The 13,133-nt window shown below is 36.1% G+C and overlaps 2 protein-coding genes across 3 annotated transcripts in view; one reads left to right on the top strand and one right to left on the bottom strand.

Annotated features, from left to right (window-relative positions):
- Window positions 1–13,133, bottom strand: part of COX6C (cytochrome c oxidase subunit 6C) — a 121,029-nt gene that overhangs the window by 81,088 nt on the left and 26,808 nt on the right. The window lies entirely within an intron of this gene.
- The window catches only part of VPS13B (vacuolar protein sorting 13 homolog B), a 312,128-nt gene that overhangs the window by 278,523 nt on the left and 20,472 nt on the right, over window positions 1–13,133 (top strand). For both annotated transcript variants that reach the window (XM_087706818.1, XM_087706819.1), the window contains exons 53-56: window positions 2,109–2,236; window positions 2,536–2,735; window positions 8,693–8,808; window positions 10,031–10,854. In XM_087706818.1, the coding sequence (XP_087562944.1) occupies window positions 2,109–2,236; window positions 2,536–2,735; window positions 8,693–8,808; window positions 10,031–10,854 (1,268 nt within the window). The remainder of the gene's footprint in view (window positions 1–2,108; window positions 2,237–2,535; window positions 2,736–8,692; window positions 8,809–10,030; window positions 10,855–13,133) is intronic.

The raw sequence follows: 13,133 nt of genomic DNA, 5'->3' as shown, positions 1-13,133 counted from the left end.
ACACAGTACTCCTACCAGAAATCAGTCGGACACACTAGCAAAGTTCTAAAAAAAGTAAAGATTCCCAGCTCCAAACTTGATATATTTTTTATTCACTTAAGTTTATTCTCTGCTTTGCAATAAAAAGCCTTTGTACACTAGATAGGCACGAGAGCTCTGTTATTTGCTCATTTCTCCTTAAATAATAGACAGATTGTCTTCTTTTTTCTAATTGCATACTGAACACTATTTTCATTTTTTTCTGTGTTCATATGTGTTTGCATGTGTAGTTTGTTTTAAAAATGATCTTACATATATAAACAGATCCTGGATAGTTATTCTAGTATAATATTGGCTATTTGTTTCAAACAGCTGCCTGTTAAATTAACATAGGAAATTGATAATACTGTCAGGGTTCCAAGTAACACCCCTAATGAAAGAAGACTTGGAGGCTTGAGGTTCCTCAACGTTCCATTTTATTGGAGATGTCATACTGACACATCTGGGAAAACCCAAATCTGAATGTTTCCAGGTTTTCCCCACCCAAACAAAAGTTCAAGTCCCTGCCCAGCACCCACATGTCGATCACATGGTCCAATTAGGCTCAGTCCCAACTGGAGATGCCTCCCAGTCACACCACTCTAGGTGCAAGGCAAGACGGCCTTGACTCACTGAGAAAAGAATGTTATTTTGACTATAACTATCACACTCCATATGATCTCCCCTCCCAATTTCCCATTGCATTAAATGTGGCAGGTCTGAAGTCTCAATGCAAACTATGGCTTCCAGGCCTGACAAATACTGCATGAGGTCATCTTCTTTACTGCTTGCTTTTCCAGAGTAACCTTGGATTTTATTCATGGAAAGCATGTAGAGAAAATAGTTGACTTTTCCAGCACTGAAAATATGTAAGAAGATTTCAGCATGCCACAAGAATTTAGTTCAAGAAACAGTCTAAATAATTTTTAAAATTTGCTTTGATAGTTTACCTACATGTTGAAGAAAATTATCAATTTCTATGACAGTGAATAAAATCATTGTATTTTTAATGAGACTAATATTCTTGATCAATGTTAGGTCAAACATTATTTATGGTAGAGAAAAAAACCCCAATTTGTTTGATTCAAGTTCAAAAATTGTGGCCAAGTGTTTCTTTTACTAGATCTTTTTAAAACTATTCAGAACTTAAAATCAGGCATTCAATATATTCATAGGATACTAATAAATATTTTTGAAAAGTTCAACAAATTATTTAATAAAAAGGAATGTTCTTAAAAGTGTAAGAGTACATTCTTAAATTGAGTCTAAAACAAATTATCTGGGATTAAGCAAAACCTTATAGTTTTAGTTTTTGTTATCTGGATGAGATTTATGCCAATAATCCCATATTTCAATTACTTTGTTTGTATGGTGCTAAAAACGAATAATATTACATTTTGCTACTCTAAGTTACTCCAGAAAAAAGTTGTTTAGACACTTTACTGAAAGGAATCTCTGATAAATAAAGCATTGCTTGAGCAACTATGAGGTTCTTTTAAATAATAACATAACCAGTTGGTTTGCTTTATTTGCTATTGTTGTGAAAATATATGAAGGGAAGTGTTAAATTCATGACTGTAAGTATTAACATTCAAATCATTGAATTTGATTAATATGTTTATTTGTATATTTTATATATAAATTATAAGAATCTGATTTCATTTATTATTTATATTCCCATATAACAGTCATTCATGATGCTAACAAATGTACATCTTGCTTATACATTTTGCTTTTTATTACTATTTTGCATTTATTTAGTACAAGTGGTGTTTCATGCTGGAGAGTTATTTGGAGTAGTCACATTCGTATTACAGAATTGTCCTTTTAAATGGACATCTTTAGGCGAAATCTTGTACATATGATTATATTTTCTTACATGAAACCTTTTTGTATTATAACTACCTTCCCATCTTGTTTTTCTTTCTTAAGTTTTTTATAAGGGTAATATTTTTTTAAGATAGGAGGATTTTGATTTTAGGTATAAAAACTTCAAATATTTATTCTTTAGTATCTTACTAAGAAGATACAATTTTTAACTACAGATAAACTTTTTTAAAAACAAGTGTGTAATTTGCATTCTTGTTTAGAGCTATAGCACTGACTTACCAGGAACATCTTGGGGTGACATACTTAACTCTATCAGAAGATCCTAGCCCTCGCATAATTATCCACAACAGGTGTCCTGTCTCACTGCTTTTGAAAGAAAACATCAAAGGTATGTCACTTTCGTTGCTACAGGGTAATGCTTCATTGTTTTAATGAAGAGGCTTGTACTTGTTTTTTCCTTCTCCACTCTTTGTTTCAGTATACATATTCATAATGAAACATATTTAAGTCAAACATTAGAATGCACAGGCAAGGAAGTAAAGAGGATAAATGTATGTACTGATAATCTGCCAGATAGAGTACTTTACAGGCTAGAGTTGCATATGCATATTGAGATATTATAGAATCACACCGTAAATTCAGAGAACGTTCTTCAAAGTACCTGTTTGATATTTCCTTAAATTCTAGATACACCAAAGTTTGCTATTTACTGCAAGCATATTCCAGCTGAAAGTGCAGTACATCACGAGCTTTATCATCAGATTGCCAGCTATCCAGATTGCAAAACCAGGGAATTGGTCCCCAGCATTCTTTTAAAAGTTGTATCATTGGAGGAACAGGCAAATGAATGGAGTGATCCTGTTGATATTAATAACCAAGGAACACAGGTTAGTGGTTTGGTTGGCTTTTAAATTGACTGTATTACAGCATAAAGTATTTTAACAATAAAAGATAACATTTGCATAGAGCAGATTATAAATCCATAATAATAACAAGTACTATCTACAAGTTAAAAATGAGTTAATTACAAATAAAGAAACTGAATGCATTTCCATGTAGCAGGAAGTTCTTTTTTTGCTTAATGTAGAGAGGTGTGCTACTTTTGTGTGACACTCTTCTATTTTACTTTTAAAAAGCAAGAAATATCTACTATGAAAAGGAGAGAGAGTAATGTTTTGATCCTCCCAAGAGATTCTAAATGATTCTTTCTTAAATAATTGTTTTTTCTATTGTGTTTAGTGATTCCTCGATCTTAGCAGAACAATATATGTAAATATTTATTCAGTTTCAAAAATAAAGCAGAATCACTTCGTTATACATTATTGATCTGAGGGCAGTTGTGTTATCATTGTAAGGACAAAAATACAATATTTTTCTGGCTTTTAAAAACTGATATTTTTTTTTACATTTTATTCTTCATTTCATTTTTCAGTTTCATCCATTAACATGTGCTTTCCATTGTTCAGAAACGTTTTTTGTTTTGGGGATTATCTTGTAACAATTAAAAATGCATGCTTTTTGGTGCCTTTTAACCATATTTAAAATAGAAACAGCAAAAGATTGTGGAATGGTATCATTTTTCTGCCTCAAATCAATGTTCCTATCCAAAGTCTGTCAGAGAGAGATAAAGGCTGGATAAGAGTATCATTTTAACTTTTTAAGAGCAAACATTAGCTCCCACATTGGTGATTACTTTCATTTTAAACATTTAACAGTGGCAGAGCTTGCTTTGCTGAAACCTTGTATTATTTACTTGCACCATGAATATATATGAAGTTTATAGAGCAATAGATTTAAAGAGGAAAGGAATTCTGGTCAAGGGTTTTCCAAAAAAAATGTTGCTAGTGAACAGATAAAAGGAATGAGAAAGTATAATAAGGAAAACTTTTAGGGAGGTGAGAGGGATGATAAACACCATGCTACCCAGGGATTATTATCAGCAAATGCTATATTGTTTCCAAGTTTAGCTAAAAAATAAAAATCATTAAGCAAATATTGTTTATTGCTGAAAGAATAGAATAGAATAGAATTCTTTATTGGCTAAGTGTGATTGGACACACAAGGAATTTGTCTTTGATGCATATGCTCTCAGTGTACATAAAAAGACAAGATACATTTGTCAAGATTCACAAGGTACAACACTTAATGATAGCCATAGGGTACAAATGAGCAATCAGGAAACAATCAATATCAATATCGTAATGATACAAGCAACAAAGTTACAGTCATGCAGTCATGAGTAGGAGGAGATAGGTTATAGCAGTGTTTCTCAACCTGTGGCTTGGGACCCCTTTGGGGGTCCCGGGTCGAACGACCCTTTCACAGGAGTCGCCGAAGACCATCTGAAAATACATATTTTCCAAAAAATACGGAAAACATAAAATAATTTTATTCTTGGGGGTCACCACAACATGAGGAACTGTATTAAAGGGTCGTGGCATTAGGAAGGTTGAGACCCACTAGGTTATAGGAACAAAGAGAAGACTAGTAGTAATAGTAATGCAGCCTTAGTGAATAGTTTGACAGTGTTGAGGAAATTTAGCAATAGCAATAGCAGTAGACTTATATACTGCTTCATAGGGCTTTTAGCCCTCTCTAAGCGGTTTACAGAGAGTCAGCATATTGCCCCCAACAATCTGGGTCCTCATTTTACCCACCTCGGAAGGATGGAAGGCTGAGTCAACCCTGAGCCGGTGAGATTTGAACCGCTGAACTGCTGATCTAGCAGTAGCCTGCAGTGCTGCATTTAACCACTGCGCCACCTATTTGTTTAGCAGAATGATGGTGTTCGGTAAAAAACTGTTCTTGTGTCTAGTTGTCTTGGTGTGCAATGCTTTATAGTGTCATTTTGAAGGTAGGAGTTGAAACAATTTATGTCCAGGATGTGAAAAGTCTGTAAATATTTTCACGGCTCTCTTTTTGACTCGTGCAGTTTACAGGTCAGTGTATAAGAACATTTGGATCTTAGAATTGCTACCAAAAGAACAAATATTGTCTGTTCCCTTGGTCTTCTCCGGCGTTGCCTGGAATTGTGGTGTGGGATTGGATGGGAAATGGATTTTCTCAATGGCAACCTGTAGTCAGGGAGATGATGCCACTTTCAGTCTATGTCTGGGTTTCCCCAATGAAAGTTCACATTTTTTATGATGTAGATGCTTTTATCCTGAGAATATCGGCTCCCATTGCTTTTTCTGCTGGTTTCATTTTCTTGGTTAAGTATTAAAGTTCAAAGAGTTTTTGGTTACATTAGTTAAAAACTTATTCGCCAAATGGAACTCTATCTTGAAATCAGCATATCGAAAAAATGTGCTATCAAGTATATAATCATTTCTAAGAAACGCAGAACTTACAATTCCTCTGCATTAGAATTGGTTCGTTCTGGTTGTAATTTTGGCACAAAAATGAAAGCAACTCCGATATCATAGGATCACAAGCTGTTTGCTCTTTCAGTTGAGCCATTAATTTAAGTGCTCTTTCTTCTTGTAAGAAAACTCAGTAAGATACTAACTGAAATTCCCATCTGCCATTTGCTATCAAAGCCAACTTTGGCTCAGATTCCAAAGCGTTCAGAAACAGGCAGGAGTTGCAAGGACAAAAAAAAAAAAAAAAAAAAAAAAAAGCCCCCAAAACTTTTCACAATGCAAGTTTAAAAGCATACTTAATGAACACAAATGTCTGTAAATCTAAGAAACTAAATAGTATGGCTTCCTCTGCTATGTTTATTTGACCTGCGGAATTAATTGCCATCAGGAAATCTTCAAAGAAATAATTCAGCAAGATGTTATTTCATGTTTCAGAAGAGTGCTGTGTCCACTAATAACATTGGTAAGCCAAGATAAGTGTAACCTAGAAACAAAAATAGTAATTTATCAAGCTTTTAATAGCATGGCTACATTTGAGAAAAGCTTCCCTTTCCCCTGGTTAGGTTAGCATATTTCATGGTTTTTACCTGCCTCAGAAGCAATGAGGTTTTGTCACTGGTGCAGAGGTGGGATTCAGCCAGTTCCGACAGGTTCTAGAGAACTGGTACCAGAAATTTTGAGTAGTTCAGAGAACCAGCAAATAGGCTGGCCCGGCCCTCGCTGCCTCTCAGCTGATCTTCTTTTGTTGCACTAAACAGGAGAACGGAGCTGGAAAGCAGGTTAGTGGGGTGGGGAGGGAATGGGGATTTTGCAGTAACTTTCCCACAGGAGTGGGGAGGGAATGGCGATTTTGCAGTATCTTTCCCCTGCCCTGGCCACAAAGCCATGCCCACAAAACCACACGCATAGACACAATAGTAAAAAAAATTGAATCTCACAACTACGCTGGTGGAAATATAGATATCTGCGTAGACCAGAGGTTTGGTGATATAATTAAATAAGCAGCACAGACCTTGCTCTTGACAAATTAATATCAGCACTTTTCAGTTTATATATGTAATGATATGTTTATTTTCATAAATCTATGAATTTAAAAATTAATAATATAATTTTCAAAAAGCAAAGGATAATGTTTTTGTTGAGTTGGGTAAATTCTTTTGCATCAATACTGGAATTATTTGAACTGGAAAACTTCTGGAACCAGAGAAAGAAAGGCATCACATTGTAGTATCAGATCATTAGGTGGCACAGTGTTTCAATTCTTACAAGTGGCTATAGAACCATATCTTTCAATATGGCTGAGTATACTTTCATGCAAATGTTTAGCTAAATTCCCTGCCTTTGCTAGAAGTTAAAAGCCAGTGTAGACCATTATTCTTATGGAGGGAAGATGGACCCTATGAATTAACTCTAACTATTATTCATATTTTCTTAGAAACAATCATTATCTCTTCTATGTCAGTAAGTGCTTTTTTTTTTTTTAACTGAAGTGGTAACATAGGATTCTCCCATTTGATATCTCTTTTGGTTTTATTTTTTGTCTTCCTTCTTTAGACATTTTTAGAATGTATTCTAAACTTGAACATCTGATAACTTGAAGCAATTTTCATTTTGTGGGATTGGAGAAGATGGCCTGCTGTGGGATGGAATCAAATGTAGTGATGTGTCAGCGGCCAGAGTTGTAAGGAGCTGCATAGCTGAGCAATGAGGGGCAGATACTCCCAATAAGTAGAGCTAGAAGAATCTTTCAACCAGGGATGTCTCTCGGGATGCTTCCAACTCAGAGAAGTTATGCCCTCCTGCAGGAGATTATATGCCATGTCAGCAAGCATTTTGAGGAAAGAAGCCTTTTAAGAAAGATTAACACTTATTAATATTAAGTATTAATTAATTGGCCTAGTGGAACAACCAGTTTGTCCTACTGGTTAAGGTGCTGCCCTAGAAACTAGGAGACTGTGAGTTCTAGTCTCACCTTAGGCATGGAAGCCACCTCGGTGACTTTAGGCCAGTTATTTTCTCTCAGCCCAATGTGTGTTCAGTGTTGTTGTTGAAGTTGTGGGGAAAATAGGAGGAGGAAGGTATTTTGCCACCTTGCTTTACTTATAAAGTAATAAAGATAGGATAAAAAAAATCAAACAAAAAAGTAATGTTCAAGTGAACTCTTTCTCTTTATGGTGTAAGATACATAACTTTTAACATAGTTAGTCCTTGACTTACACCGGTTGCTTAGCAATCACATAAAAATGACGATGGACTCCCTAAAAGGTAGTTATGACTTGGATTCAAAGTTTTCACGGCCGGTTGAACCTTGTAGGTACATGATCACATTTTGGGTGCTTGGCAATAGGTATGCATTTATAGCTCTTTGCAGCCTCCTGTGGTCACATGATGACAATTTATGACTTTTTAAAATTGTAATTGGTGTTCTGGCAAAAACTGCCTAACGCAAAAAATGGGTTCACTGCAGGGGTGGGTTCTAGCCAGCGTTACTGTCGGTTTGCTCGTGGGTGCTCTTCACGTGCTCATGCTGCATGCGCAGTTCAATAGAAATTGTTTTGTGTATGCGCAGAACTCAAAAACAAGATAGCAGCAGTGACCAGGGAACCGATTCGGAGGTGTGGCCAGCCTGGACCGCTGCTGGTTCTGCGACACAGGCCAGCGTGCCACTACCAGTTCGGTTGAACCAGGCCGAACTGGTAGGAACCCACCATTGGTTCACTGAACAACTGTAGCATTTGTTTTACAACTGCTGTATTCACTTAATAACCACCATAAAAATGTCATAAAATCAGGCACATTTATATTCACAATTGGCATGACTTATGACCTTCATTCTTGGTACTATCATAAGTTGAGGACTACCTTTTTCTGTCTCAGCCAGAACATTCCTGAGGGAATAAATGTTCTTGTAGTGTGGTATTTTGTGGGCAAGGGAAACAAAAATGTGTCAATGAATATGATGAATGAAGATACATCTGAACGAAGCACCATTATTGCCTGCATGCAAGCAAGGAGTTGTGCTCATCAGGGATAATTGGTAATATTTTTGTAATGGGGGATAGAGATATAAACTCCCCTTATTTGTGGAAAAAACATGCACACCGTATGCTTTCATACTTTGAAGAAAGCCTTGGAAGTATCTGCTGTGCATAATTTTGGAATAATGTATCTAAGTAAGTAAGACAAATTCAACAATAAATGGGGGGGGGGGATGTAAAACAAAGTCTCCATGTTCTGGACTTTATTTTCGTTGAATTTTGGAGAATCCACTTTTTGAATTATTTCCAATTTTTGTCTAGCATCGTCTCTTATTATTTAATTTAATGCTGAATATTACGAAAAGTTGCCATTTTCAAACACTTGTTTCCATTATAGTTGTATAGATGTCACTCTGGAGTAAATAATTCCAAACATCGTCGATTTTAATAAATCAAGGCAGCACTACTTTTATTATATTTCTAAGTACTATTTATTTTTTGCAGAATATATTTTTAACTGGGTTTGGCTACCTTTATGTGGACATTGCTCATCAGTGCGGGACAGTAATAATCACTTTAGCACCTGAAGGAAAGCCAGGACACCAAGACAGTTTGATCAGGTATGTTAAAACTGTTCGGAAAGAAAATTGTTCTGGGTAGCTGTTTAGCCCTCTAGGTGTGAAGTGACTTACTAAAACTAGCACAACTATTTGTTTTGTCTGGTGTGACACAGCATATGTGTGGCGTATGTTTAGACCACATGTTAACATTTTGTATATCATTGTAAGGCATGACAATTTAACATCTGAGGTCATGTCACCAAAGGATAAACATGAAGTGCCTGTTATAATAAACAAAACTCAGGGAAGACTCACACATTTCAAGTTTATTGGCCAGATCAGCAAACCTTTTTTGCACATAACTCCCATTGAGATCTGTGGGAGTTCTCATTCACAAGGCAGGACAGAAGAATAATCCAATACAGACTTTATAGTTGATCATCTTTATTACACTGCCTTGGTGCCCCCAAACTCCAAAATCTCTGTTGTGAGGTTTATAATATCACCTATTTATATCTGCCAACATGATGGCTCTATTATTTGGCATCAAGAGAGCACAGAAATTTTATTGCAGGCTTAGTTTGGGTAGTTTTAAAGGATCCTATAATTAGGAATCACCATGAAGTATCAGTATTTACTGGTTCACTTGCAGTTAAGCTTGGCAAAGGATTAGTTAAGACTATGAATCAAGCCAGCCTATCATCAGTTTAAAATAGCCATGGTGATTTAACGGGAAAATGCTGCTTTGATAATGTGACATTAATGATCCATAACAGAAACTATCCATATTTATTTATGATTTATTAATTGAATTTATATTGTTTCCCATTTCGTGGAAAGTGACTCTGGATGGTGTAGAACAATTCAATAAAACAGAAGATATATAAAACAACCATAAAGGTGTTATGTAATAATTATTTTAAAAACAATAAAGACAAAGCTAAAACAAAAAGAAAATACCTAGTAGATTGAGTTTGTCAAACAGTCCAAGATATAACAAGATGTGGGGATATTTTTGACTGATTGATTTACTTGCCACTACTTTACAAATACAGCTGAAAATTACTGTGCATAAAATGTTGCAAGGAAGTTTAAATATAACATTACATTAAGAATTGGAATATTCATTTATATTAAATGGGTAGAAGGTATAGCTTGACACATAATTATATCTGTTTGCATGAGTTGACCAGATCATGTTCACTTCATAACAATTGGATATACATTTTATTTTTTACTTGAAACTGGAGGAATCTTTACAATGCTATTTTCTCTTATACAGAAGCCAGGAGCAAAGCCTTGCCTTTAAGTTGTTTATTAACCAGCTGAGCCTCACCGTATATGATGACGTCACGAACCCTAAAGTATCATCAGAACTTCTGAGATTCACAATAGACTACATTTATCTTAATATGGTTCCAGTTGCTAGCTACCTTAGACCTCTCTTTCACAAATTTCAAGAAGAGACCAAAAGTGACCTTCAGCAGTTTTATACTCTCCAGATCTACTGTGGAGACTTTCAGCTGGACAATCAACTTTACAACAAGTCCAATTTTCATTTTCCAGTGGTGTTGTGCCAGGGAGAAAAAAACGAAAACATTCAGTGGGCTAAAGCCCATAACCTTACACTTCCCAGTAAAGACCTGGAAGAATGTAACCAGAATGCATTTGTAAAACTTTGTGTCACTTTGTCAAAAGAGCAGAGTTTATTATTTCATGCGAATGACCTCAATTTTGAACTGAAACCAGCCAGGTTGTATGTGGAAGACACGTTTGTGTATTACATTAAGACTTTATTTGAGACCTATCTTCCAGACGGCAAAAGCGCCTGTCATTCCGTGAAAGCATTAACTGTTAGCCAGGCGCTGCCAGAACAAGTGAGGCAGCACACGGACGCTTTAGTCTACCCAGTGAAGTTAAGGAAGCTGGCCATCCAGCCAGTAAATGTGTTGGTGAGCATCCATGCTTCACTGAAGATATATATTGCTTCAGATCACACTCCTCTCTCCTTTTCTGTGTTTGAACGAGGACCCCTTTTTACAACTGCCAGGCAGCTTATTCATGCCCTGGCCATGCATTATGCTGCAGGAGCATTATTTCGAGCAGGTACAGTATGTTGTCTTTTTAATACTTGTACACATTTTTTTTAGATTAGGTTTACAATGTATGGCTGCATTTCTGAAAGACCCCAGTAGACATTATGCTTTGCCCTGCACTGACAATCAAAAACCCATGTGGGTTGTCTTTGAGCGATGCCTGTTTCTTTCTTTGAAAGAGAGAAAGAATCAGTCTGGCAGAACCTTTTCCGACTAACAAGTTTTATTCAAAGGCATAAGCTTTCATGAGCTGCAGCTTATTTCATCAAATGCGAGATAAGCTGAGAGATGACCATAGCTTCATCATTATGAGGTTCCCGAGAGTGTAGTTATGGCTACAAAGTACTTAGAATTAACTTCCATTCTTACTCATGGAAATGTTATTTTGAATATTAGGTGAGCTAGATTGAAAACATCCTGGAATAAGGGGGAGGCAATCAAACTTGTTTCTGCATTCTTGCTAAGAAAAAATGGATTATCTATTCAGATAGCAGACATTGAGAAACTTTACTTTTTATTGTAGGCAGCATAGCTATTGCTCTGCAGCTGTAAAGTAACAATGCTGTCTCAAAGAATATTGTCTTTAAAACCTCATCTGAAAATGAGAAGAAAATTTAGTAATATTAAACAGCAAAAATGATTTGGACTTTTATGGGATATAGTCACAAACCTTGAGACAAATAGAGGGATGATTCTACATTCTGATCGTCTCTTTGCTGGGCTAGCCAGCCACTCAACTCTAAATTCCAAACCATTTCTTAACATGATCTCACAAAAGGAGTTTCTTTCGAATTTATCCAATTCATTTCTCTAAATTTGAAGCACATTAGGCCATTGAAAGCTTGTGTTCTTGCTCAGTTTCTCTTTGGCTGCCGTTTATGATTAGCAATCTGTCTTTCTTCACAGAATCCTCACACTAGACTGGCATGCAGATGTTTATTGTCCTTTGATCTGAGGAGTGTGTTTGTTTTGCTGATTCTTTGCCATCCAAGATCAATACTGAACAAACAATCTTTTAGATGAATGGATAGCTTGTCTTGCTTCCATACCTGCACATTCACAAAATGACTCAACCCCTGCAGCACATTTTTATATACAAGAAATATACAATGCATTGAAACAATTATTTTTCTCCATTCCAATTGTTATGGCTTAGATCATTCTAATGGGTGTTCCTGTCAACCACTATGTGAATGGGTTTCAGTGGAAGAGCTAATTTCATATTCAAAGGCCCTGTAAATGCTGCAGGACACATCCAGATTGGTCTGAGGAGTCCTTGGTGTTCTATGAGCTTGGTTGTTTTCTTGCAGACATTTCATTACCCAAACTAGGATTTCTAGTTTGGGTAATAACATGTCTGCAAGAAAACAACCAAGCATAGAGAGCAACAGATACTCTCCTGTATTGGTGCCAGGTCGATCTGTTTATAAGAACAGATGAACTCATACATTTTTCTCTTTGAATTGGTAAGACAAATAAACCGTAGGAATGACCCATTGTTCACACCTGTCTTGCAGGCATAGACTCCCAGAATTATTTCTAGTTCAGAAGGAATTGACAGCAGGAGTGGGGAAAGTCAACTGTCTGAGGTCTTGAAATGCCAGTCAGAATGGATAGTGCTTGAACTGAAGAAAAGAAAAACAAATAATCTATGGATATTTTTTTCTTCCTTTCAATTGTGTCCAATTCTTACACTGCCTGGACATGTCCCTGCAGGGTTTTTTTTGTTTTGGTTTTTTTTTGGCAAAAGAGCTGTTAATTCATTCAGCTCTGCCACCCCTTGGGAAATCTTCCCTTGGGACAACTCAGTAGTGAACTTACAGTATAAGCTATCTCAAGTACATAAGCATTTAAAAACACTGAAAATGTTATACTCACTCCCGGCATAGGTGTCTATACTACTGTTCCATAAAAGCCTCGGATTCAAGGCAGGTATTGTCTGACTTAATGAGCCAGCATGCAAATATGATTAATGGAATGATTTGAAAGGTGGACCCTGGATTAGGTGGTTTGGTATCCATGCAAATTTGAGTATGAACAGACATCCAATGTATTTTCTGAAAATAATATCCTGGTGGCATATAGCCTTTTGGAATAATAATTGATCGCCCAATTGCTTATTTGGAATTCTGAGGTTATTTGCAATAAGATAAGGTTAGGAGTATTGTTTAAATAAGTTTTTACTTTGCTGGCGTGAGACACTGTGAGGTTGTTTGTTTCTTGTTGGATATGGGCAAATAATTGAAGTGGAAAATGCAGGACCACCCTAAGGTGGTCAAACAAGTTATC

This window comes from Thamnophis sirtalis, unplaced genomic scaffold (assembly GCF_051295495.1).
Source record: "Thamnophis sirtalis isolate CommonGarterSnake01/CBP01778 unplaced genomic scaffold, rThaSir2_p1.2 scaffold_2, whole genome shotgun sequence".
In the NCBI taxonomy this organism is placed as follows: domain Eukaryota; kingdom Metazoa; phylum Chordata; class Lepidosauria; order Squamata; family Natricidae; genus Thamnophis; species Thamnophis sirtalis.
This window is presented reverse-complemented; position numbering and strand designations above follow the sequence as displayed.